The sequence below is a fragment of the Aythya marila genome, assembly GCF_965140915.1.
Source record: "Aythya marila genome assembly, chromosome: 25".
NCBI lineage: Eukaryota > Metazoa > Chordata > Aves > Anseriformes > Anatidae > Aythya > Aythya marila.
Window position 1 is genome coordinate 1,635,790 of NC_139066.1, and position 27,457 is coordinate 1,663,246.

Genomic DNA, 27,457 nt, shown 5'->3' on the forward strand with positions numbered 1-27,457 from the left:
TGAAAATAGAACACAAGACTGGATAGGACAGCTATACAGCTAGAAAAGGTTGTGAGAAGATGGTCATTATGATCAAAGAGCTGGAACAGCTATTTTAGAAGGGATGCCTACATGCAGGATTCATCTTACTTTCTCATAGGTATCTGCTTTTTTGCATTTCCTTTTGAACTGGTCGCCTAGACTTCTAGAGATTTAGTGAATGCAGTTCATATGACAAAAGACAATCATGTGGATAAATTAGTGGGCAAAAAATACACTGAGGGCATTAAGTACAGATACAATTCATCCAGCACAGCCGGGCTTACAGGAGACTTAGTGGTGGAAGGTGGGATCCTGAGGCATTGGAATGGTCTGCCCAGGGAAGTGGTGGAGTCACCATCCCCAGAGGTCTTTAAAAATTGTTTAGATGTTGAACTTAGTGATATGGTTTAGTGGAGGACTTGTTAGTATTAGGTCAGAGGTTGGACTTGATGATCTTGAGGTCTCTTCCAACTTAGACAATTCTGTGATTCTGTGATTCTATCAGGAAGTAGACAGAATAGTAGTAGTAGACAGTAGAAGAGCAGCAATGGAAGAGACTGGCATGTGAGGGGAGAGACAGGGCACTGGGCTGGAGGGCAGCTCTGGGGAGGAAGGTGAAGGGCAGGAGCAACACCAAATGGCCTCTACACATCCGGGGCAGACATGCCCCATGCAGAGACAGCTCCTGGGCAGCCGCCCTGATGCGAGGAAGGTGGCCCCGGGCCCCACGCAAGGTGAAGGAGGAGGGACAGGGCTTTCCACCCGACCCCTGCTCATTCTGGTGAGACACGACTGGAGGCCAAAGCCTGAGGGGAGGCCAAAGCCTCGGAACAGCAGAGAGAAAGGCATCAGGGAACGGGTGAGGGAAGGGTTTATCGGAGAGGACTGGCGAAGCACCCGGGGGGACAGGGATGGGGCGACGAGGCTGCTGCAGGCGAGTAACGAAGGGGAAAGCCGGGCCGGGCCGGCGGAGCGGTGCTGGGGCCGTGCGGGGACAGGGAGGGCGGCCGCGGGCCTCCGGGTGCGACGCTGGGATCCGGTCCCGTTCCCTGTCCCTGTCCCTGTCCCCGGCCCGGGGCCGCGGGCTCGCGGCTCCCCCTGGCGGCAGCTCGGGCTCCTGACGGGGCCACAGCCGGCGGAAGCCGAGGGTGGCGGAGCCGGATGCGACGTGGGCGGTGGAGCGGAGCGGGCCGGGCTGTGCCGAGCCGTGCCGAGCCGTGCCCGGGCGGGCCGAGCTGTGCCGAGCCGTGCCATGGAGGCTCTCTACCACCAGACCAACAAGTTCGTGCGTGCGGCGCTGCGGCGGGCGCCCGTGGTGGCCCCGCTGCTGTGGGGCGGGGGCCGGGCCGCGTTGTGGGAGCAGCCGAGGCCGCCTGGATGGCGGCGGGGAGGGGGCGGTAGCGGCCGGGACCCCCCCCCCCCCCCCCCCCCCCCGAGGGGCTGAGGGGAGCTGGGCCGTTTCTCGGTCGCAGGGCGAAGCCAACCCGGGTCCTCCAGGCTGAGCGGGTCCAAAGTCCCGCCGTGCCTTTAGCCACGTCAGGCCCGAGTCAAGGCAGGAGTTCCTGGCTTCAGGTTTTAAAGTGTGGGATTACAGGTGCTCACTGAAAATAAAAGTGATTCTGTTTTACTACATAAGCGTGAATTTAGGGCACGCTCGTTTGCTAGGGTTTTTATGGCAGTGGGCTTTGATCATGGCCGGGGGCAGCATTTAAACCCTCTCAGGAGACGTGTCGGTGAGATACGAAACGGTTTTGGAGATGAACGTAGTCTGGTGAGGTTTAAGTGGTAGGAAAAATGCAAACCACAAGTAAGGCAGAAAACCTGCCAGTGTGGTGGAAATAACTCATGGGAAAGAGGCTAAAGGAGGGAGTTAATCCAAATATTCCACCCTTGTTAATGGGTTTTATTAAATAATGTGATAGGGAAAAGCTGGAAATCCCGCTGTTGATCCAGAAATGAAAGCTCGTGATATAACTGTTGTTGATAAGGAGAATGCTTTTGCCTTTTCCAGTTTCCATATTGCCTTGCTCTGATTGTAGCTCTTGAGCTCTGCTTTTTATTGTAGTTTATTGTCAGTCTGAAGGTAATCTCAATTTGAAAACTCTCTTCCCACCTTTTCCCAGACCTACTATATTTTCCTCCATTAGAAAAATCCTGGTAAATATGAAGTGTCTTTTTCTAATACGGTTGCCAGTGATCTGATTTTGTTCTTACACATGGATTTCTAAACAGGCATTTTAAAAGCAGTGTGAGTCTCAAGATGTCTGAGGCATCCTAGACAAACTGGTTGGGAAAAAAAAAAAACATCGAACAAGAATGGGGTGCAAGATACTGGATATTGAATTGGTTCTCTAATTAACTGAACATGTCATAAGTACTGTAAAAGTTGGAGTTACCTGTTTAGTGTCACAGTGTTAATAATAATAATAATAAAAGTAACTTATGAGTGAGTATTTTCACTGAATATTGTCCTGGCCTCCCAGAAATTTGAGGCTTTTTTTTTTTTTTTCTTGAATTTAACAGCTATCAATGTGTTTTTATTTATTTTGGTTTTTGTTCTGTCGCTGCTTCTGCAATGTCAGGAATTTCTTCTCTTCTGTTTTAAGCTTTCTACTTAAATTCAATGCCTCTGTGATTCATGTATTGTATGAGATGCTGAAAGTCATTCCTTCTTCACCTTCCCCTGTGGCATTTATGCTCAACAGTGTCTCACTGCTATTATCTGCAGTCCAGACTGAACAACTCCATTGTATTAAAGCTGTTTAGTACTTTTCATAATCTTTATAGTCCTTCCCTGATCCTTTGCCTGTACCGTTATTTTGTTTGTGAGAAGGAGGTGACAAAGCTTGCACTGAAGATGCGTACTACTTATTTATGCAGTGCCGTAAAGGTGTGGTGTCTGTTCGCCACTTTAGTGGAGTATTTAGGTAGTATTTCACTGCAGACCTGTTATTAAGGTCTCCTTTGTACCAGCTCTTCTACCAATCAGACCTTCCCTCTGTTATACTTATTATTTATGAGTTCCTATTGTGAATCTGATACCTCCATGGTTGTCTTGGGGTAGGTAGATCTTAAATGACATTGAGCATGCCAGGTGCGTGACATGAGAGAGAACCTCAGTTCAGGTTACAATACAAGAAGGGAGCTAGAACTGGATTGAAAGTCACTGAAGGAAAAAAAAAAATTAGTTTCTCCTTGATTTTTATTTTAACACTGAAAGTTACTTTGTAGATGCATATTAATTGAAAGCACAGCTGTCTTCAAACTGAAGATTAGTGTTTTTTTTAGATGTTTAGTGATGGGCTGTCTGCACTGAATACCATGTATCTGATTCTTATTATGTTCTGAAAGGTACTTTTAAGAGAAGCTAGAGATTAAGATATTGAAAAATTGTTTTTCATTTTATGGATGTTAACTGACTTATTTTTCTTTATTTGTCTTTTGATAGACAAGTCCACGAAGTCCAATCTTACATGGGACGTCTGGAAACTTCAGACAAACAGTCAGTACACTGTAAGTAGGTAATTAGAGGGAAAAGTCCCACTCCAATACTGATGTAACCTGAACCTTCAACCTCGTATGCTTTATCATTATATTTACAATCATTACTTGAACTAATTTGGCTTTTCAGTTACTACGATCAGCAGGTGAGATGAAATGCTGATGTGGAATGCATTAAAATTATTTTACCATTTGACTTGATTAAGGTGATGTCTTGTAGGACAGAGTGGAAAAGACAGAACAAAAATTTACTGCCACACAGCTTCCTATGGGAGGTAGCTCTTGAATTGAGAAGTGGTGTTTACTGTAAATGCTTCTACAAGTATCTTGAACTGGGAATGTCAGATATTTTTTGGTGCTGTTAGATTTTGATGCATTGTCAGAGTGTGCTGTAGAGACATATGTTATAAATGGATTAAACGAATCAAATTGATCAAATTGATGCACATATGGAGGTATAATATAACACATAGATGTGGACAGAATTGCAAATTCAGACATCACCAAGCTAGTTTTTTAGAAGCTGAGAAGTTGAGAAATGTCACTTGATATCTGTCCTATTGTTAACACTGTTCCTTTAAGCATCCAATAATTGGCAAACTTCCCAAAAAGATTCTTAGTCCAGTTTCTGGGGAAAATACTGTCGTTTAATGTGCAAGAATTTAAGCAGGATGATTCTAATGGCTCCTGCTTGCATGAGAGTCCTGTAGAGACTTGCATCAGGTCCAGAGAACCTGTAATTCCATTTGCTTATGAGAAATATGTGGAACAACTAGGTCTGAAATTGCCTCAGTAAGTTTGGACTATAACCTTGTGTTAATAAAATGACTGTCATAAAATAATATGATTTATTGTGGCAAGATTTTTCACCATAGTGCAGAATTGGCAAATGTATTTTGGACACACATTTGAAGTCTGAATTCATGTAAAACTAGTTGCTAATGGGCATGATCAAAAACTTTTGAAGTGAAGCCATACTAGATACAATTACCCACAGGTCGACTGACTTCTGTTACCCTAACTATATTCATGTAGCATGACTAGAAAAGGCTGTGATAACTTTTCCTATCAAAAAACAACAACTTGTCTACTGGTTCTATTTTCTATGATGGTTGTTGCTACCTGTACTGTACTGTGCTACCTGCATCTAGTACAATGCCAGATGACTTCCTTGACTGTAGTTCGTTAAATGTGATTTTGGAGCCCCTTGAAAATTAGCATAACTTGCTGTCTTGCCTCTGCTACTTGAAGCGAGAGATGGGATTATGTACCATCTTATATAGTCAATAAATGAACATACTATTTTATATATAAAAGCACAGGTATGTGCTCTAGATATTATTGTGTAGTCAAGAATTTATGGGAAAAGGAGCTATCTTTAGTCTGAAGGTCAGGAAAAAGAGTCAGGAAATCAAAGTTTCAGTTGCAGCTTTTTTTTCCAACTTTGGGCAAATAACCCCTTCTTGCTCAGAAAAAAAACATAAGATGACCAAGAAAGTAACACTGTTGTTTGGACTAGCTAATGCTGATGTAATTGTCTATCTGCTGTTCTGGCTGGTCTTCTGTGAAGTTTAGCTGTACTAAATGATGGAGAAATGAATTAGGATGATGTGATTGATCTGTGTTTATTTATTTAAATAAACAATATTTATTTAAAGTTGGCTATTCTTTGATTGTGTGAAATCAAATTGTAAAGAAAAGGGGTTTTATGTGCCGTTTCCTTTTTGGGTACTGCTAAATGGAATTTTCTGGAAAGTCTTGAGGTACTTTGGAGGAAATAGTTGATTACTAATGCTTTACTGTATATCTCTTTAGTCTAGAAAAAAATAGGAATAAACAATATCTCTTAAGATTTTGTCTAAATGCAAACTAAGAACAAATTGTGACTGTTAAGGTTTGTTGATTATTCTAAGACTGACCATGGTAGTCCAGGAGTTGGCTTCAGGGTTACCTTCATGACTGCACAGGCATGATGGTTCTTCAGTGTCCTCTAATAATCATTCTATGGATGTGCTCTGGAGGGTGCATACCTTCAGCCTTGCAAGCTCGCTTTCTTTAAGCACAATAATGACAGATGATTAAAGGTCTCCCTGTGCAGTTCAAGCTGTGAAATGCTGGATTGTCACACAGTTAGAATATGTGGTTGTTGAATGAAGAAGGGGTTAGTGACTTATACCAGGCTTTGCTGTACAATAACAGTAACTGAAAGCATATGAGTCTTTTTTTTTTCCTAGTTGTATGTGCTTCCCACCTTACCAAAGTAAAAGTATTTGAGTTTGCATTTTGATCTCGTCTCTCTGCTATTTCTATGCACACATTATCAGAAGCAATAGCAAAGTAGACGATCACGGAGGCAGATGTTATATGTCTTGTTTTCCCACCTGTAAGGGCTCCCCAACCATGAGCATGCTTTTCCAAGCTGTTTGTCTAGTCTGCCAATTCCCATCAACTCTTCTTTTGGTTGCTTTGTCAACCTCCCATGCTATAGGTGTGGATAATGGAACTCTTTGTTAACAGTTTTCAGAAGTTAGGATTGCCAAGAATCATCTTGGCTATTAGCTTTTATGAGCAAGACCTGAGAAAACAGGAAGGGGCTGTAGAGGGCAATGTGGAACTTTTAAGTCCTATTATATAGACGAGACAGGGAAAGAAGTTCACGAGTCTTGAAGGAGCAAAGGCTTTCCCTGTTCCCTTCTCAGAGGAGGGTGAAAAAGGCAAGAGTTTCAAACTAGCCAGTTAAAGAAGTGTCTCTTCATGATTTGTAGAGTTCTTAGTTAATCTGATTTTTTCGTTTGTTTGTTTCCATCCAGCAAGAATTTGTGTCTTTCAGTTTTAAATACTGGTTTGAATGCTGTTGTACTTCTGCCTTCACTCAATTTGCAGTTCTTTAATTCAAATTAGAATATATTTTTGTTTCCTTGCAGTAGTAGAAAATGAGATTCAAGCAAGAATAGACAATATATTCAGCAACTTGGAACGTCTGGAAATCTTGTCCAGTAAAGAACCTCCCAATAAGCGACAAAATGCTAAACTGTAAGTTCGCTTTCTTTGCTTTGATAATGGTGTAGTCTTTGTAGTTATTTTCATTAAATTTATTGTAGCCCTTTTCCTTTTCATTTGAGTTGAACCTTTTCACATTACAACTTAAATCTCTATGCTCAACTGTAACAGAACTGAGGCACAGATGCAAAATCATTTTCCTGCATTTACCTGCAGACTGGTGATTGAGCTGGATTCATGGCTCTGTTCTGAGATGAGTACTTTGCTGCTTAGCAAAATATAGCACTTTGATGCTTAAATGACATACTGAGTTGAAATTATTTTGCTTTTAATGGTATTTGTGGAGGTAAGGAGTAAAATTACTTCAGTAGGTGTCATTTTTTCTGAAAACTTTTCCTAGCTGTTGGTGACTAAAATAAGGTTTCAAAAATTAACACTAGTTTGAGCAGCTTGGATCAGAGACCATCAGAGCACTTTCCATTCTAAATTGTTCTGTGACTCTGCTATTAATTTTTAGTCCCAATGCTGCCTTAGATCGGGTGGATTTCATGTCACCTATATTATAAAGGTCACCATCTGAAACAGTCATCTATGCTTTCTTTGTAGTTAACTGAACATTTAATCAGAAACAGTAGAGTTATGGACTTGATTTATTTTACCCTAATGCAAATGTGTCCTCTATTGCCAATTGGCTTTTAGGTACATTTTGTAGAAACTCAGCCTTAAGAACGTGATATTAATTAATGAAACTTGAAAACCTGATCTTTTGCGTGAATAGGTCATAAAGTAGAAACTGTTCAAATCCTACTGTCTTTTCAAATCTATGTTAAATGAAGAATATATATATGTAATCTCTCTGAAGAGACTTGTCATGGGGTAGGATGTACAAGATAGCTCAAGAATTCTGCTTCACATTCTATCTTTAGCTTGCAATTAAATAATCACCTGTTTACTAGTAAAATGAGGCACAGACGATCTAAGTATGGAATGTAAGCGTAACATTGAATGTCCTTTATCTTTTAGATGAGTAGAATCCATTATTCTTTGTATTTGTTGCTGTTAATTTATAACGCTCCATTATTCATTAAAAAGACCACAAAAGATTGGTATTTTATCCCTGGGAATATCTTCCTGTTGTTGATCCTGTCTAGCCGAGTTGACCAGCTGAAGTATGATGTTCAGCATCTGCAGACAGCTCTGAGGAACTTTCAACATCGCCGTTACATCCGGGAGCAGCAGGAACGACAGCGAGAAGAGCTACTAGCACGTACATTCACTACTAATGTAAATATTCTTTATTTTAGATTTCTCAGTTTTAGTTGCCTTAACCGTTCAGTGAAGTTTTGGGCAAGACCTAGGCTTGACTATTAGTTTGCTGCTGTGTGATGGTTCAAGTGGATTAAAGATAGAAAAGAGTAATAATACATGTTGAAAAAGTACAACTCCTTCATGAGGAAAATTTGGTCAAAAAAGAGGCAATAGTGAAAGACTTGAGATTGCTGCTCCAATTTTATCCAGTGCAGCTCTACCTGACTTTATATAGCAGTTTCAAAAAGTTGAATGAGGTAGGTAACAAAGAATACATTTTAATTGGATTTGTGTCAAAAGTCTTTGTCAAATCCCAGGACTTGAAAAATGTCTGGAAAATGCTTATGTTTATCAGTGGCTTTTATGCACACTGCTGTTAGTAAATGCCAGCAAGTTTTCATTTGTCCAAATATAAATTGTGTAGCTGGGTAAAAAACCTTCCATTTTAACTATAAATGATTCAAAAGTTTTTAATGACAGGTATGTGTTTCAACCTGTTCTTGATCGGTCTGAGTTCTTCCACTGATGTCTCCCCCGGCAAATTCCCAGATAAATTTTGCTCTGAATAATGTAGGTTTGCTTTCATTCTTTGCTTTTCTGTGACTTAAAAGCACGTCTTTTTTATCTTACTGTTTGCTTTCTGTGCTGACTTTCACTGTTAGGACAAGAAAAAATGCAATGTGAATGGCTATATTTTCTTGAGATTTTGGAAGTTCACTGCACTACTCAAAGCCCAACATAACTGACCTCTTGCATTTTGTTGGCTATTTCAAAATTATAAACAGGTCTTGAAATGAACACTGGAACTTGAAACCTGATTTGTTTTCAAAAGCTGTGGTGTTCTGCAAATGGGAAGAAATTTTCCTGTAGGAAAGCTTGTCCAGGAAGAAAACACATGAGTAAATAGAACAGTTTTGAAGAGGAGTAGCAGTCTTGCAAACACAAAATACATGGCAAACTATTTTTTGTTCCTGAACATGTTGAAAGGTGTCTCAAGATGTAATTAAGTTGTGTGATTATTTTGTATTTTTTTTTCTTAACTTATCATTACAAAAACATGACTTCTAAAGTATATTTTCCTTTTAATAGGCAAATGGTGTATTTGTGAGTTACTGGCCTATCTGTTTAGGTTCAAGGTTTACATAGCTATTTATATACTACCCTATTTTATTAAATAGGAATGTCAGGTGAATGTGTAAGCATTCTGAATAAATCATAGTAGTGTACATAACAGCTCTTGAAAGCTGTAACAGTGTTCTGAATGTTTTAATTCGAAGATAAATGTTGTCTTCAAAGCATTACCTTGAAGAATTCTGGAGAAAACCATTTATAGCAAATGAAAAATATGCTGCCATCTAGTGTCCCTCTGAGGGGGTACAAGGCCAGGTTGGATGGGGCTTTGAACAACCTGGTCTAGAGGAAGGTTCTCCCTGCCCATGGCAGGGGGTTGGAACTAAGTGATCTTTAAGGTCCCTTCCAACACATTCTGCGTTTCTGTGAGCAAAGATCTACTTTGATAGTTTTCTTGCTGCCTTGTGTATAAAAGAAAATCAACTGCAAATTCCTTGCATAGGAAACAGAATCCCTTCTGATTTGAAGTTTAATAAATATCTGAAAGAATAGCCATTCAGATGCAAGTGCTGTTGCTCTGCAGATTCCTGTAAGACAAGATAATTTTTTCAACCTTTGTGCTCTATTGACTTTTGATCAAAGAGTTGTGTACACCGTCGATAGCCTTCTTCATCCAGTACCTTTGACCAGCTAACTGGGAATGGCTCTGTCCTTTATTCTTCATTCTTCATTCTTTCACACTAGGTAAGCAGAATATCCATCTAGGCAGTCAGACACCCAACACTGGATTGTACATGTGGTTCCTGTATTAAAAATTTTTTCTACAATAATCACCACAGACTACTCAGGGCAAATTTGATATTGTTACATGCAAGTAACCTACAGCTGACAGGTATTAAGCACCTTCTGCCCAATATATGAATTATGCATTTTAGTAGTTCTTGCCAATCTGAGTTTGTGGAAGCAGGTAAGCCAGTGTTTCCACACTTAGCTCTAACCAATATAATGATTACTGTTTGCAAAACAATGTGGGAGTTGTGAACTATTACCTTGACTCTCTCAGTGGAGTAGTGTCAGAGAAGATGAAACTGGAAACCTTTTGAAAAGTCATGACATCCTCTGACCCCTTATGTGACCCAGGTTAGAGAATTTTACCCAGTTACTTCCATTTCAAAACGTATAGTTTCTAGTTGCACTAATGCATCTTTTCTGGATTTTTTTTTTAATTATCATTAGATAAGGGCTTGGGTGGTGAGTAAGTGAGACTTTCAGGGATCTAGGTTCATATGTCTGTTTGCCCTCCCCGTCAGAAATTTGCACCTTGTTGTTAATACAAGTTTATAGAATGTCATCTCCCAGACATGTGTTTTGCAAGCCTTTTGTCATTATAAATGTGCTATTGTCTTTCAAAAATCTTTTGCTTACAGTGATCACATGACTTCCTTGTTTAATCCTTTCTGATACTTTTGATCTTCTCTACTGTAATACTCTTTCCTACCTATGTCATAAAGAGATTATGAAAATTCTTAATTTTTAATCTGATCTTTTATCTCCTGAAATCTAATTGCAGTTGAATAGCTAATCAACTCTGCCTTTTGACTTGCTTCCTATAGGCTTCTCTACATTACTTTGTTCACTCAAATTAATATTGTTTTAACATCCCTATTAAAAATAAACAACAACAACAAAAAACATAATCCCACAAGTCCTGTCAAGGGGTGTTTGTTTTTGTGTGTTCTCTTTCTGGATCTATGAGTATGAGTGAGTAGGCAAGGTAACCAAGACCCTGCATTTCCCCTACAGGACTCTGACACCACCATACCGATCGACGAAACATTACAGTTTAATGAATCCCTGCAGAATGCCCATCGTGGCATGGATGATCTTATTGGCAGTGGGACCAACATCCTTCAGGGGCTGAGGGACCAGAGAGTGACATTAAAGGTGGGGGCATCATTTTTTACCAAAAAGACCCCACATTTCTGCATTTAAGATAACCAGGCTAAGTAGAAGAAATAAATAAGTATGGTAAAGGCCTAAACTCTGATTTAGCTAAGCCTAAAATCTTTATATTTTGTCATTTTACTAGGAACATATTTAAGCCTTTTTTTTTTTTTTCTTTTTTGTATGTCCTGGTAGGCTAGCAGTCTTCGTCTGCACAGTAGTCAGTATCTGGAGTGCTAAATGTTGTGTTTTATTTTGTTCTGTTCTGTGTTTTTTTTTTTTTTTTGATTCGTTTGTTTTTCTTCCAAACGAAGAAAGCAATGGCTAGCTCACAGATAAGACGTTGGTACAGGTAAATATCACTGAGAGCAACCACAATGCTCACATAAAGTACTTATGTTTAAGTTCAGTAATGGAGATAATACTCAAGTCTAAAGTATCTAAACAATATATATCTTCCCAAATTACTGTTAAAGATAATGAATGTTTGTATTTTAATTTAAAGACTGTTTAACTGGTGTGAAATTTTGAGTTAAGAGTTCAAAGGTACAAAAAGAGAATCGTAGAATCATTGAGGTTGGAAAAGACCTCCAAGATCATCTAGTCCAAACCTTTAACCTAGTACTAAAGTCCACCACTAAACCATGCTATTAAGTTGAGCTTTTTAATAAGAAGTGTATGTTTGGGGTGGGAAAGCTAGATCTCTGAAAAGGGAAATTCCTATCTCTGTTGTGCTCATCTTAAATTGGGGTTAACTATTGCTACCTGTTTTGTGATTTTGCTGCTTTGGCATGTAGCTGTCAGAGCATTTAGGCATTTTTAATTGCTAAATTTCTATGCAGATATTCATAAATCCCTACATGTAGTCAGATGAATCACATCTCATATTCCATGGATTGTGTAGACTAATGTACCACTGGCTTAAAAGGCAGTCTAGCCAGCTTACATACAGATAGCTGAACTGTAGACACATACACATCTTGCCCTGAAAGTGCATAGACATTTTGCTGGAACAAATTTTAGTACCTATGGTACACGTTTCGTAAGGGTTACCAGGGACAGGTGTCTTCACAAGGCAGCATTGCAAGGTGTTTCCTTTAATCGTAATGTCCATTGCTGTTTACAGGCTGGGTACTTCCTTTCTTGATTACAGATGTCCAGGCTAGCTGGTGTTCTCAAAACACTGCAGGGTATAACGGTAATTATAAATGTAACCCCTTTTCTACTTAATACTCATGGATGCAAGGACTCATCACCTGAGTGTTACACTGATGCATTGCAGCAGAGTTTGAAGTCCAGGTCTTTCTTCTCTGAGATGAAGGATAGCTAAGGCTAAAATTACTTGTTCACTGACCTAGTGAATATATATTTCTTCTTATACAAAGGCAGTCAGTAGAAAAACTTACTGTGGTTGTTAAGCATTCATTCCTGAGATAGGTTGTAGCTGAGTGGTCTAGCCATAGGACTAGTGGAAACAGAGAGGTTCTGTTAACGTTTTCATGAAGCAGACATGGAAAAAAAGGACAGGGAAGGATGGAACATTAGTGCCAGGAGAGGATTCAGGGTTTTGAATGCTCTTTTGGAAAAGTAACTTCTCTGAAGTCTCACAGCCTTCTGAAGCAGGGTTTTCTGTTAAGAGTTGGGGCCTGGAAGTCAGTTTGAAAGACTAGGTCCATTTATCCTCACCATGGTGATAAGGATTCTTTCTGGCAGCACCCATCTTCTTGCAACGTATGATGGAAGTTGGTCCTGCCCAGTGTCTCTCTGAGGTATGCGTCAGATAATTGCGTGCTGTGAGCTGGGCTGAGCTGTGGTGCTGAGTGCAGCATCTCTGAATGCACATCTGTATGTCACTTGTTTGTCTAGCTTATCTAGAATGGTGCTTTTCATCTACCTGTACCGTTGGGACTCTGCAGCCATGAGTTTTCTAACTTCCTCCCAGACAGGATGATACCAATCTCTGAACAGTGCCCATAGTACATCTATGAGCCTGTATTTCATGCGGTTTCCTTTGACAGTTGCCTTGAAATAAGGCAACTGTCACTGCAGTAGTGACTGGGTACACACAGTAGTGGTGATACGGTAACTGGTAGGATCCACAGACATTCTTAGTACCAGCTGTGTCGGCAGTGAAACAAAACAAATATGGGCCTGCAGCATGCCAGCCAGCAGGCTCTTTTCACTGCTTTTATCCTGAAGAATTTCTTGAAATTGCATTAATTACACTGTTACAGCCTTTTCATTAAACTTGACCACAGACACTAGAAGTTTCTGGACCTCCTTTTGAACCTCTTCTTGGTATTAACTGTACTTCAGACCAGCAGGAGGGAAGTTCTGCAAGAAAGGTTGTCTGAAGCTTCAAGCTCTTATTAGACTGTATGTCTGGAAGTGGAACAGAAGAACTTAATTCCTCCATAGGGAGTTCATTTCTCTGAGGTGCTGTCTGTGATGTTTCAGTCTGGACACATTGCTTTGTACCTTTACCTCTTTCTTGTTCTCATGTGTGAATTAGTCTAATAATCCACTTATTTCCAGGGTTCCATGGCTGTCTCTTAAATTGTAGGAACAATATGGCAAAGATGTTGTAGGAACTTAGAGAAAGTTCCTTTGTTTACTGAGGGATCAGAATTCATCACTTGCCACCCATGATAAAATATTCTATAGAATAAGAAGTGTGCCATGGAGTTAATTGTTTCTTTGCTGTCTTTTTATTCTTAGGGTACTCACAAGAAGATCCTGGATGTTGCCAACATGTTGGGCTTATCCAATACTGTAATGCGGCTGATTGAGAAGCGAGCCTTTCAAGATAAATACTTTATGATTGGGGGAATGATTTTGACTTGTGTAATTATGTTTCTCGTCGTGCAGTATCTGACATGAGCTACTAAGCTATTGCCAGAGGATATCGTCTTTTGGAGCAAGATGGACTGTCCTCCAAAATGTACTTTCCTCTGAGTGCTGCTTTGGATGAGCCCCTCCTGCGAACTTCAGAGTTTACAAGTCACACTTAGACACGTCATGTGGAAAGCACATAGGGGAACAAATTTCTTTGGGGACACTGTAGTTTAAAATGACCCTATAAAATATCCTTAGCCATTACTACTCTCATCTTATTGCCAGTAAGTTTAAGAATCTTGTTAAGTAGGAGGCAGAAGTGAAATTTTTGCCCAGCTGTTAGCAAGTCAGGAGTGTTGGGTAGATAGGGGAGAACAGGATACAAAGGCACAACATAAGATGAAGTGAGCCTTTCCTGTGATAGCTAGAAATGACCCTGGTGAGTGTATTTCCTTTTGAAAAAATGCCACTGTGGAGAATTCTGCAGTGTCTGTGGGCAAGCTCCTACAGATTGTGCAAAAAGAGGAAGTGAAGGGTTCCCATTTGCAAATGTACTCTTCTGCTTGGAAGGAGAAGGACTTGTGGGGAAGGGTCTTAACTCTAAAAGCATGGTCATAACCTCTGCTACTTTTTTGTATACTCATACGGTTTTACCCAGCAATCTTCAGTTTAGACTGAAATGCTTCTCATCTTATCTGAAATAAGTTTTGGTATCTTTTTATGTCCGGCTGCTTCCCAGTGGAAGCTGAATGCTGTACTCCTCCCTGCTTCCAGTCAAGTGCAGATCAGTGAGTGCAGATCAGAGATCACTGCACCCAATACCAAATTCAGCCTCCAGAAAACTGGGAGCATTTTTGGTGCTAGTGCACATCATGTTATAGTGAATTGTATTCATTATCTGAGGTGGTTGGTTGGGGTTTTCTGATCCATAGCTGGTATTTTTGAATTCAGTGAAGCAGGCACGTTCTTGCGGTGTTCAAACTGAAACTCGTGATATTTGTGTTTATAGAGCTGGAATGGGCTCTCTTTTTTTTTTTTTTTTTTTTTTTTTAACATTCAAAATAGCAGTGTGATCATCAGAAGAAGAAGAGTTCCCTTAACTTAGTGCCTTGGGATGGTAAACATGTCCCTTGTCCTTGAGAAGGGTATTTGCATTATTCTCTCTACCTGTGAATTTACTGTGAAAGACATTCTCATACAAATCATCTCACAGAGATGATAGCTTAGATTTTATATCTTCTTGGCTGTAGATATTTATCCACATTTAAACATACACAGTTAAGAAATGCCTCCTATGGTACACATTTCCCTGAAGATTGTGGGAATTCTGTTGGAATGGCCATCATGCAGTTTCAAACAGCCTTCCATTTCAAACATTATCCATTTCAGTCAGCCTTCAGATACATTCTCATTTTGTGTACAAGTCAGGAGCATTTCCAAATATCTGACAGTGTCACGTTCAGATAATGTGGCATTCTGTTGGGTGTTTGTTTTTTTTTCTTTTTTTTTTCTCTCTGGAATGGTTATGGGTCTTTTAATTAGTAACAGTTTACAAATCCTGCATTTCTTTGCTCCAATATGTTTTGTTTTTATAATTACATAGCTTGTTGCAGACTTTTTTTTTTCAGTTACTAATACCATTTCTTCAATTTCAGCTAATATGGGCAATATAAACAGGTTTCAGCAGTGCTTGTTTACATTTGCATGTTTAAAGTATTGACTGATCCATGTGCTGTGGCATAACTTTAAAGCCCAGAATGAGACTCCCCAGTTTGATCAGCTGTCACTATCCAGTCAGCTTTGTATTTGGAATCCAGGGCAAGTAAAATGTCAGTAGTCAGAGCACTAGCTGCCACCCTGCAGTGGAAGAGGCCAAGATGCTGTCAGTGCCTAGACAATCCTCTCAGGGGGTTCAGCAGGAGAAAGTGGAAAAGTGTCAGTGGTTGTTGAATATCCTATGTGCTGCACGCCTTCCAGCTGGCTGTTTTGTTCTTAATGTGTTTGATGTTTCCCAGGTATTTAAAGCTCTTTGTTTTCCTCAATCTGCTGCACTTTCTCAAGAAAACATGTTAGCAGACCATGTGCAGAATCACTTTGCATGTCAGCCACAAGGACTAAGGAATCAGAAAGTTGGTTATGAGAGATCATGTGTCTTACTGTATCTTTAATCTAAATTTAGCTTGAATTTATTTTAAATCTGAAATTTATCATGATAAATTTTAGCACAGAATGCACTTGTTAAAACACTTCCTATTAGATCAGTTAGGCACCTTGTGAGGATCCCTGGCAAATCTTCTGTCCTGATCCAACTCTACCTTGATTTTACAACTTTATTGTTTAAAGTTTATATAGTTGTGACTTGGTGTAGCAGGAATCGTCTTATACCAAGGTAAGGACTCTAGTCAATCTGTTTTCTTCTGTTCAGCTTGTGGTATGAGCCATAAAATAGAATTAATGGAACTGGATTTTCTCTGTTTTGGGACTAGACTAACATTTTTATTCATGTTTCTCTGTCCACTTATTTTTGTCCTTTTAGAGTCTTCCTTGTGTAGGCTAATTTCCCTGTTGTATGCAATGTCCTTGCTATTCATTATTTGGACTTGGGATGTGGGCTTTAAGGGAAGCACTTAGATGACTGGATTTGATGATGTGTAACTTCAAACAAATTTGTACTAGATATTAAGTCCAAAATGACTTACAAGAGCACCTGTGTTATCTCAGATGGCTAATGTAAAACCCTCAAAACTTCTGTCATTAGTGTGGCACAGTAAAAGTACAGGTAGGATCAACGATCAACGTCCCTGCTACCATGGAATGACAGAGCTGAAAGCCTGGTGGCTTGTCACGTGTTGCTGCTGCAGCTGCTGTCTCTGAAGTTTTCTTTCTTAAGACTGCTTCTTTCAGTGGAGCTGTTTGCCTTTGAACTTCTGTGGAACAGCCAATGTTCCAGCTGTCGAATGGAGTGCTCTCATGAGAGGGCGCTGTGGAAACTAACTAGTCTCTGGAAAAAAAAAAAAACACAACACACTTTTAACCAGTATTTTATACATAAGGGGACAAGGGTGGGACATGATGTGATTCATCTGTTGTGTTATGTAAATAAAGATTTTTTCAACTAGAAGTTTTTCTTTTTTATCTTGCCTAATGTTTGAAATGCCCAATTACTTAAGCTGGACAAATAACTTCTGGACACAGGCAGGTGAGGCACTAGGTTTGCTTGGTTGAATGGGGAACCCGTGCCTGAGCTCATGTAAAACAGAAGTTCACAGAAAGTGCAAATGGGTGGCCTGCTCAGGAGGAATGGGTAAATGTTACTCAAGTGTTCAGGGATGGAGCAGCAAAGTCAATTTGAAATTGGCATTGAAACTAGTGAGATAAGGGTTTATATGAATGCACTGCTAGCAAGAGGAAGGTTATGGAAACCAGCCATGAACAGGGCAGGCGTATTTCAGGAAGTATCTGGGTCATGGTGTTTCCTCCTGCAGCCTCTGGGGCTGTTTGCCCACACAGGCAGGAGTGTGTTGGCAGGTTCCGTGAGGGCTGAGGCCACAGGAAGCACACAAGAACAACCCAGAAAAGTCCTACGTATGGAGGGTTGTGGTGCTTCCATCGTGATGGATGGCTACACTCCACCACATCTGCTTTCTCACTCCGTGCTCATCGAAAGAGGCGGGAGAAAAAGTATGATATGAAAGCAAGTAACTCACATGATGAGATAAGGATAATTTAATTAAAAAAGCAAAGGTTGCAAAGAGAGAAAACAATTCTCAATTATTCATCAAGTGATGTTCAGCCATGTGTTGGGAAGCCAGGTCTCAATACACTTAGTATTCAGGACAGATGTCTTCATAATGGGAGCTTTCCCTTCTCCTCCCCCACCTTCCCAGCTTCTATTGCTGAGTGTAATGACACATCTGTTAACTGAAATGCTTCCTTTGATGTGTTGCCCCACATGATGATGCCATCAATGTATCACCCTGCAAGTGAAAGAAAACTGTGGCCTGCTCACTGCTGCCAAAGGGGTCATGAAAAATGCATTAGCAATATTGATGGTGTGTCGTGGTTCCACTCGAGTGGGCAGCCAAGCTCCACCACAGCTGCTCTCTCACTCCCCCTCCTCAAAGAGGAATGGGGAGAAAATATGTGAAAAGGGCTCAAAGGTTGAGATAAGGATGAGAAAATCACTCAGTAATTATTGTAACGGGCAAAACAGACTCGGCATAAGGAGATAGTAAGATTTATTGCCTATTACTAACAAGCTAGAGAAGTGAGAAACAAAGGAAAGAAACCAAAAGCACCTTCCCCCCCATCCACCCTCTTCCACTTCCTCCCCCCCGAGCGGCGCAGGGGAACGGGGGACTGGGGGTTATGGTCAGTCTACAGCGCTTCTCTGCCGCTCCTTCTTGGTCACTCTCGTCCCCTGTGCTGTGGGGTCCCACCCACGGGATACAGCCCTTGATGAACTGATCCAGCATGGGCTTCCCACAGGCAGCAGCTCTTCCAGAGCTGCTCCAGATATGGGTCCGTACCACGGGGTCCATCCCTCAGGAGGAAACTGCTCCAACCCGGCTCCCCCACGGGCAGCAGCTCCTGCCAGGTCACCTGCTCCTGTGTGGTCTCCTCTCCACAGGCTACAGGTCCGGCCCGGAATCTGCTCCAGCAGGGGTCTTCCACAGGTGGCAGCCTCCGTCGGTGCAGGGCCACCTGCTCCACCGTGGTCTCCTCCACGGGCTGCAGCGTGGAACCCTGCTCCACCATGGTACTCCATGGGCTGCAGGAGGACATCCTGCTTCACCATGGTCCTCACCACAGGCCGCAGGGGACTTCTGCTCCGGCGCCTAGAGCACCTCTCCCCCTCCTTCTGCACTGACCTTGGCGCCTGCAAGGTCGTTCCTCACTCCTTTCACTCTCCCAGATGCTGTGTGGCACAGTGTTTTTTTCCCTGTCTTAAATATGCTCTCACAGAGGCGCAAAACAACATCACTTATTGGCTCAGCTCTGGAAAACAATGGGGCCCTTCCCAAACATGGGGCAGCTTCTAGATCTTTCTCACAGAAACCACCCCTATGGCCCCCTGCTACCAAAACCTTGCCACGTAAACCCACTACACGGTGGCATACCACTTGGTTGCCTTTGACTCTAGTTCGTACTGAAGTTCTAGCATGTCCGGCACCACAGCACACAGTGGTGTTGTGACTTCATTCAGGCCGTGATAGTCCACTGTCGCTGTTAGACGTTTGCACTAGCCATATGGGACTACTAAGGGTGAGTGAGTCTTGCTGATCACTCCTTGGCTCTCCAGTCAACAAATCAGCAGCTTATGGATAGGAATCAGGGAATCTCAGTCAGTGCAATATTGCTGCTGGTGCACTGTTGAAGTAGTGATTGGCACCTGCTGTTCTTCGGCCCTCAGCAACCCCACAACAGAAGGGTCTTCTGAGAGACTGGGCATGGTAGACAACTGTTTAATGTTCTTTATCTCCAAGACAGCTATGCCAAAAGCCATTTTGGGTCCCTGAAATACCCTCTCCTAACGTAGTCTATGCCAAGGATGCATGCAGCCTCTGGGCCAGTCACAATGGAGTGCTTTTGCCACTCATTCCCAGTCAGGCTCACTTTAGCCACCAATACAATTAGCTGTTGTGATCCCCCTGTCAAGCCAGAAATACAGATGGGTTCTGCCCCTGCATAGCTTGGTGGCATTAGAGTACACAGCAATGGTGCTCACTAGAGCCTTGCACTCCTGTGGGTCCTGTGGACCTGATTGATAATACAAAGTTTTCCTTGAGGGGATGCCTTTCCTTCATTCCTGACAGAGGTCACCTAGAGGTGGAGGACTGGTGCCCCTTTTCCCAGTTGCTTTGTCAATGATTCTTTCCCTAGAGAAAGATCCATCTGCTTGGCTTCTTTGCCTTCTAATTCCTGGATACTGGTGCTGGTATTCCAGCATTGGAGCAGGCAGGTGGCAACGTGCTCACCTGGGTGATGATTGAAATGCTTTCCTAGATCTTGCAACTCACTCAGGGATAAGGATCAGGTGTTTTCTGCCTTATGATTTCTCTCTCGTCTTCCTCCTGTTTATGTGACAGCCCTGCTCCAGAGCGGCCTGCCTCTTCCACTTCCTGCTCTGGAACCTCTTAGTGGAGCTACTTCTTCCCTTACTAAACAAGCTGACATCTGCGTCCATTGTTTTGTGTTAACTACAGGGGCCACTGATTCCATTGACAGTTGGCCCTCTGTTTTAGCTACTGTCTCTCTTATTTGCTTGTCAGATCCAGAGGCCTTGTCTTCCCCTTGCAGGTGCTGAATAGTGCTGACTATTGAATGATAAGTGCAGGCCAGGCCCCAGCACAGTGCAGCAAGCTGGAGTTCGCCAGCATTGCCAGGGTCAGGGCATATGTCTTTTAAACATTCTACCATTTTGTTTTAGGATTGCACTTGCTCAGAGGTGAAGTTTAAAACCACTGGCAGAGAGAACCATGACAGGTACCTGCCTGTATCTTCCCACACACCTTGCCACCCATCAACACACTGCCTAGGGGCAGATTCCTGGGTGGTATGCTTAATTAATTGTTTAACCTTAGGAGAAAAAAAAAAAAAAAAAGAAAAACAGAAACATTCTGGAAACCTAGCAATAGGACTATGTTGGTTACCTAAGGATATTCAAAGTACTGGAAAGCTATTGTAATTAGCTCACAGGGAAAGGAGGAGGAGGCACCATTCCTGATATCCAATTCACTCCCAGAGGAGAAAAAGAGTGCAGTAGAGTGCAGTTGTTAAAATTCTCCAACAGATGGTTCCCAGTGTACAGAGATGACAACAATGCAGGGCCTGAACAGCAGATTAGGCTCAAGACCAGTGAATTACAGTACAGCAAACTGAAAAGAAAAAGAAAAACAAACAAGCAAACACAGCCTTTAAAAAGCTCTCAGATCTGACATATAGAGAGAGAACATGGCATAGATCACATACAGCAGAATGACATAGAACAATATCAAGAGCAAATCAGTCAGTATCATGACCAGCAACTGTTAGACAAATACACTAATTGTAAGTTCCCTCTGAAGTGCTCTGGTCAAATCTATAGTTATCTCAACCCTTCACCCCCTATGTCGGGCACCAAAAAAGGACTGTGGTGGTTTCACACTGATGGACTGCTAAACTCCACCACGCTGGTCTCTAACTCCCCTCCTCAAAGGGAAAGAAGGGGGAGAAAACATGATGGAAAGAGACTCATGGGTTTACGTAAGAATAAATTAAAGGAAAAAGAAAAGGAAAAACAAGCAAAGGCTGCATGGACGAGAAAAAAGTGTTATTCTCTCCTTTCTACCAGCAAGCAATGTTCAGCCATGTGTTGGGAAGCTGGGCCTCAATAAGCATAGCAGTTGTTCAGGAAGACAGATGTTTTCATAACGAGACCACCCCTTCCCCTTTTGCAGGTTTTATTGCTGGGTGTGATGATACATGGTGTGGAATAGCTCATTGGTTGGTTTAGCTCAGCTGCCTTGGCCATGTCCCCTCCCCACCTCTCGCCCACCCCCTGCCTCCTGCCCTTGGGGGGCTTGGACAGAGTCTTGATGCTGTGCCAGCACTGCTCCGCAACAGACCCAACATTGGTACGATGGCAATGCTGTTCTAGCTCCAAGTGCAGAGCACAGCACTCTAGGGGTTGCTGTGGGGAATGTTAACTCCATCCCAGGCAGCCTGAAGTACAGGCGTGAAAGTGTGTACTCAGGCTAGAGGGAAAACATGGGGTGCATTTTCTTTCTAATTCACTGATTGTGGATGGAAAACAGAGACGGGTTCTGTGGAGAAGAAGACAGCATCAGAGAAAGGCTCACAGGGGTGCTGAAGGGTAACACTGACTTTCAGCAGGAAGTTGGTCCCACTGCAGCATGTGGGAATGTGCATGTGCAGGCTGCAGGCCAGGTATCTACTGTGATGGATCTTGGTGGTGATACAGCAAATTCATATGGCACTGAAACTGGTGGTGGCTCAGAAGGGTGGAAGAAATGGTGTGGTCTCTGCTGGCTCCATGGTAGAAGAGGTGAGTGGGAGCTATGCTGTGGAGGAAGACACCCAGAACCTCCGCATGCTCTGCCTACTCCTGGTTTGGCTCTGCAGTAGGGTCAGGCCTTCCCCTCTCATCTGCTACCAGCTAGTAATGCAGGTGGTGAGGTCTGGAATCCTGGTCTTCTGCTAACCCCTCCTTCCTGGCTCTCATTAAGGAGAGTAAAGGAACAACTTGGAGGGCAAAATGTATTAGATTATCTTTTTCTTGAAATTTGTTTTGTTTTGCAGTAATTCAAGTTTCCCACATTAACAAAACAATCGTTAAATCAGAAAATATCTAGCAAAGAATGGAAAAAAATAAAAATTGCATCTAATGAAGCAGATATAAACTAGATACATCAGATAGCCCTCTGGCAGTCTTCGTTAAAGCTTTGGAAAAAGAATTTTTAAAGGCATTTAATAACCTAAATGCTGAGACACGTTTTCATGGTTTATCTTCCAGGGTGGTCCCCTAAAAGATTTCAGTATGATAAGAGGTAGCTCAAGACTAGAAATAGTATTGTTGATTCAGCTGTCCTTTAAGGTGGTAAGTGTATGTGTAGGAGAAATCTAGGAGGGTATAAAACAGGTAAAAGTTTTGAAACAAAAGATACTAAGTGCAGTCAGTATTTCAGTAGTTAAAAGGAGAGTGAACTGTGCATAAGGTATTTGCAGCCTGGAGGCGAGCTAATGAATGACTGTATGTTTACAGAATCACAGAATCATCTAGGTTGGAAGAGACCTCCAAGATCACCAAGTCCAACCTTTGACCTAACACTAACAAGTCCTCCACTAAACCATATCACTAAGCTTTACATCTAAATGTCTTTCAGAGACCTCCAGGGATGGTGACTCAACCACTTCCCTGGGCAGCCCATTCCAATGCCTAACAACTCTTTCAGTAAAGAAGTTGTTCCTAATATCCAACCTAAACCTCCCCTGGCACAACCTTAACCCATTCCCCCTCGTCCCGTAACCAGGCAGATGGGAGAACAGACCAACCCTCACCTTGCTACAGCCTCCTTTAAGGTATCTATAGAGTGCATTAGATGGGGTGGAATTAATTTAGAAGGAAGACAGTACAGGTAAGTACTAGAGGCTATTTATACTTGTCTGGTAACCAAAGCTTAAGCACTATGCCTATATATGTGTACTGTTTCCAAAGGTTAACCCTATGTATGATTACAACTGATAAGTGTTAGAAATCAACACCTGCTTTACAGTAAAACAAAAACAATGATAACATTACACATGACCATAGTAACAATATTGAATGTTTCAACCATAAAAGAGAAATAATTATCTTTGTAAGCTGTAATATTCCAAAGATAATAGCACGTTTTCACAATAACACCATGTAAATATAGCACTTTCAATAGCTGGTGTACAGAGGGTGCTCTTGCTTCACTCTGCTCTGCCTTGCCCCAGGGTCTGTGGGTATTCAAGCCCTTCCCTGTTCCCCAGCAGTTTTTTCTGCTTTCTGCTTTGTAGTGATGGCAGAGCCAAGACCCACCCCAAAACTTACCTGTCAGCAGTTTTCTCCTCCCTATCTCCCACGTACTCATTTGGTGTGGAAAGGATGGTCCAGACAGATTTAGCTTGATATGCTGTTATTGGTGCTTTTGCAGTTGAGATTGTGCTATCTCTACAGACCCTCGGCCCAATTCCAGCTCCCCCTGGACCTAGCAAACCAAAAACTGCTGCACACTCAGGTGGATTCCTGACAGCAACTTGCCCTCTCCCTCCCCTGGCAATCATTTGGCATTTATTCTTCCACTACTCTTCAGTTTCTTTGCACCATGATTTATGGAGGTGAAGAGCTAGGAGCAAAAGAGAGGGAGCAGAGGATAATAGAACAGTGACAGGGGACCAGAGCAGAACACTAAGTGATATCAATAGTCTAGAAATGGGCTGTAGAAACGACAATTGGGATGAACTTCAGATAATATCAGACTGGCAAAATCCAGGGCAGTTATATTGTCAGAGACATACAGCTATCCTGGCCAGAGTGAAGGCATGCTGCTGCCCTTGGCCATCCTAATATTTCACAAGTAACTCAGGTTCTGGCTCGGTGCTTCCCCTCTTTACTCAGAAGGAAGGAAGGGTGCCAGGCTGGCCAGCAGCAGGTGAGAAGAGCCCAGCAGAAAACTGCAGGGAGTTTGTCTGCAGAGCCTGGGATCCCACCTGGTTTGGTGACAGAGCTCCAGGATGAACACTCCTGCTATCCCAGTAGTTGACAGCAGCCTTCTTAGAAGAGGGACATCACAGCAGCAAGATGGGACACAGCCACTGTCCTTCTCACTGTCACCTATGCATTCCAAGGAAATAGGACAGCTGCCACATGGCAGTGAGACACTGTCAGGGCTGGGAGCTCCACGTAGGATGGCGCTTCCAAGACACTGCAGAGGAAGTCAATTGGCTCTTTCAATTTACCTGCTCTGGAACATGCACGTCAGGCCTGCACAATGAGACACCTCGTCTGCATGGTTTGGCTAACTCTTCAAAAGAAATGCTCAGCTCTGTGACTGCAGCCAATGTGTGGGCAGGCCAGGCAATCATTGCTTTGATTTTCAGCCTATTGCTGAGTCAGCAGTTAGAAAAGACCTACAAGTTGAGCTCGTGCTTTTGGTTTTATGGGTTATAACCTTGACTAAAAGCTGGGAAAGGGGAAACAACTTCTTGAATGTGGTTTTGTTTTAAAGTTGAGATCTGGGGCCAGAGCCTCATCTGCCAGAACAAGGAGACTCTGTGCTGCCTTCAGTAACCCCAGGCACTCTTACCTGCTGGAACTTGAAGCTTGGAAGCAGGTGTTAGTTCTCTACAGAGTTAAACAGGGACCAACAAATCAACGTAACCTCAGGTGACCTGCTGCTGCACAGCTGGGCTATACCTGGAGTGTGAGGGCTGTGATCTGTGGAGAGACTCCCTGGACAGCCTGGTCCCCACCACCACCTAGCCCTTTCTCCTCCAGGCTTCCTGACCACAGCACAGACAAAGGAGCTGGATACAGAAATCTGTAGGCAAAACAATACCAGGAGCTTGCTCACCTTCCAGAAGGCATAGAGGGACATTTTTTGCAGCCGGTGTTTCCCATTTTATTCTCCCTCCTACATCCAGCAATTCATTTGATTATTAGAGGACATGTGATGGAGAACTTTCCTCATCTTCCTCTCTTTTTCTCACCCTCTAACTTCTACACTTGGTATGGGCCAACATAGTTCAAGACCCTGTATTTGTATGATGATTAGGTTACAACAGTGACTAAGCAGGATTTAACTGATCAGATTCAAAGCTTCTTTATTCACATGAACAAAGATCCCTGCACCTTTTGATGTGCATGTGTGACACTGGGCATTGCTGTTCTCCTGGGCATCAGCTAGTAGCTAACACAACTACCTCAAATCCCCATTAGCTGAATATAGACCTGAGGAAAGCAATCATAATCTGAACTGGTGGGAGGGAGAGGAAGGAGATTGTGTTTTCCAGAGCTATGATGATTAATGTGAACTGTGGACGTGAACCATGCATATGGACACTTGTAATTGTGAATACATCTCTGTGGGGCTGTAGGCAGCAAGTATACATCTTGACTATAGCGAAAGTCGAATGGGACAGAAGGATAAAGAGGTATCACACACTGTAAACGAAGACTGCATAGACTTCTAGGGTCTTCTAGTGCCACAAATAAAAAGCCCAGAGAACTAGGTAGTACAAACTGCTGAGTGCCAGAAGGACAGGATGCAGTAACTGAAGTCACCCCATCCAGACCTTGACCCTGAAAAGACGTGTAGCCGAAGGCAGAGCCCTCCTGCCTATGAAGTTAAAAAAAACAACACAAGTTCGCCTCCAAGTCTGCCTTGAGCCACTGGACTAGGGAGGAAAACACCTCCACAATGCTCTGGAGCTGAAGAGAGGAGGTGGAAGACTGGAGAAAGGACATTTTCCCTGTGCCAGTGTAGTTCTACTGAGGGAAAGCACGTGCTAAGTTCTGCAGATGAGAACAACAGGGACAAAGTGGGAAGTAGCAGGAAGAGCTGCTCATGGCATCCCTGCTCCAGCTGCAGTCTGTGGCCAAGAGGAGAGGAGCTGGGCATCCCAGCCCAGACCACCAAGGTGTGGAGAAGGGTCTTACTCTGCAGGATGCAGCAAGCAAGAGTCCCCACAAGGGGATGTGCAGGAATCTGGCTGACTTGATCACAGCCCATAGGGAACACAGAACCGGGAAGCAGACTGGCTCCCCGCTGATCCACGTAGGCCTGTGCTTCGTGCTGTGCTCCCATTACTGTGTAATGCATAGGTCCAGCCAGCGGGGTACAAAAATAGCACATGGCCATCCTGCAGTGCAGGCTCAACCCTTCAGTGGAAGAAAGGCTGGGCAGAACTGTAGGGAATGACAGGGATAGAGCAGAGATTTGGCGATCTGCTGGTATTGGAGCTGCACCAACAGCATGGGTATACCTTAACACTGAGCAGCTACACATCTGTGTCTGGGTGCTAATGAGGGGGTGGCGAGACCCATCAGACACCACACGGGCCCATGGGCACCAGGATGAATGGAAAGGAGCTCCCACATGTCCAGGCTCCCCAGCAGAGAAGAACTTGTGCCTAAAGGTAAATGCTACCTCCTCTCCTCCCTCCTGAGTCACCTGTGACAACTGCAAACACAACCATTTGTATCCCAAATTTCCATACGGATTTCTAGTCAGACTAGTTCTATTGCCCCAGAGCTGGTAGCTCAGGTAAGGCAGAAATGGCCCAGCAAGGAAGGTGTACACGTGCGAGTCCTCATGGAGTGAGTTTAACAGCATCTGTGCCACCAAGAAACTCGTGTTAGAGGAGAGTCACCCAGGCATATGCTCAGAAACCCTTCCTAGTGGGCCAAAATGTGCTATTTCTCTACATCCCATCAGCTTCTCTTGTGCAAGGAACACATCCAGCCTCCAGGAAAGTGGGAGAAAGCCCCAGCACTGCACAGCCCACCCATCATAAGAGAGACTAAGGACTTAAAGGATTAAGTGGCTGCAACCACAGTGATAGTCACAAGAAAGTCCTCTGCCACTTTGGAGAAGGTATCATTTGGCACGCTTATTCTTTAAATTATTCCTTGCTCTGTGGTAAATACAAAGTAGTCAGAGGGAGCTTTATCCCAACACCCCAACCATAAACGACATGGAGTTTTAAATAATCATTGCGCTGGACGGAGGGTTATCTTTGTTTTACAATCATACAGCCAGTTAATCTTGCATTCCCGAATCACGATAGGGAACAGAGAAATGATGGGTTTCTCACTCTTCACAGGCGGTGGCATGCTTGAGGAAGTTGCCTAGAAGGATACGGGATTTTAGATCTCAGAGCTATGTCATGCACCTAGGTGATGAGGCAAACCCACTTCTCGTGGTCCCTATGCCCTGATTACTGAGGCCAGGGGATATTTTGGAGTTGCAGCCATGACCTTCCAGGCTGTTTGCTTGTGGCCCTTTCCAGAAAGGCAGGCCTACTGAAGAACAGTGCTCTCCTCACCCTGAGGAAGAACAGGGTCCTAGAATAACGTGATTCCTCAGAGCAAGTACACCCAAAGCTCACCTCCTCTACTGCAGTCAAGTCACAAACAATCGAAAGCTGACATTTGTCACAGCTTCATTCATTTAAAAGAACAAAAAATAAAAATAAAATGAAGTGGAGATCTTACTTAGTAGCCATTTAGTTATTCAACAGAACAAGAACG

At 42.9% G+C, this 27,457-nt stretch overlaps 1 protein-coding gene across 2 annotated transcripts; it reads left to right on the top strand.

Annotated features, from left to right (window-relative positions):
• The first annotated feature begins 1,199 nt into the window (after window positions 1-1,199).
• On the top strand, window positions 1,200-16,763 carry GOSR2 (golgi SNAP receptor complex member 2). Of its 2 annotated transcripts, XM_082779144.1 has the most exons (6): window positions 1,200-1,302; window positions 3,470-3,534; window positions 6,447-6,555; window positions 7,674-7,806; window positions 10,705-10,845; window positions 13,564-16,763. In XM_082779144.1, exons 1-6 carry the CDS (start codon window positions 1,274-1,276, stop codon window positions 13,723-13,725), a joined length of 639 nt encoding a protein of 212 aa, XP_082635270.1. In that variant the 5' UTR covers window positions 1,200-1,273; the 3' UTR covers window positions 13,726-16,763. The 2 variants fall into 2 exon arrangements, with proteins under 2 accessions (XP_082635270.1, XP_082635271.1); XM_082779145.1 differs by lacking the exon at window positions 10,705-10,845.
• The last annotated feature ends 10,694 nt before the right edge of the window (window positions 16,764-27,457 follow it).

Excerpts from the sequence above, each read along its gene's own strand:
- GOSR2 (XM_082779144.1), top strand. The coding sequence starts at position 1,274 with ATGGAGGCTCTCTACCACCAGACCAACAA. Across the intron at positions 1,303-3,469 it reads CTCTACCACCAGACCAACAA|ACAAGTCCACGAAGTCCAAT; the intron begins GTTCGTGCGTGC and ends GTCTTTTGATAG. Across the intron at positions 10,846-13,563 it reads ACCAGAGAGTGACATTAAAG|GGTACTCACAAGAAGATCCT; the intron begins GTGGGGGCATCA and ends TTTTATTCTTAG.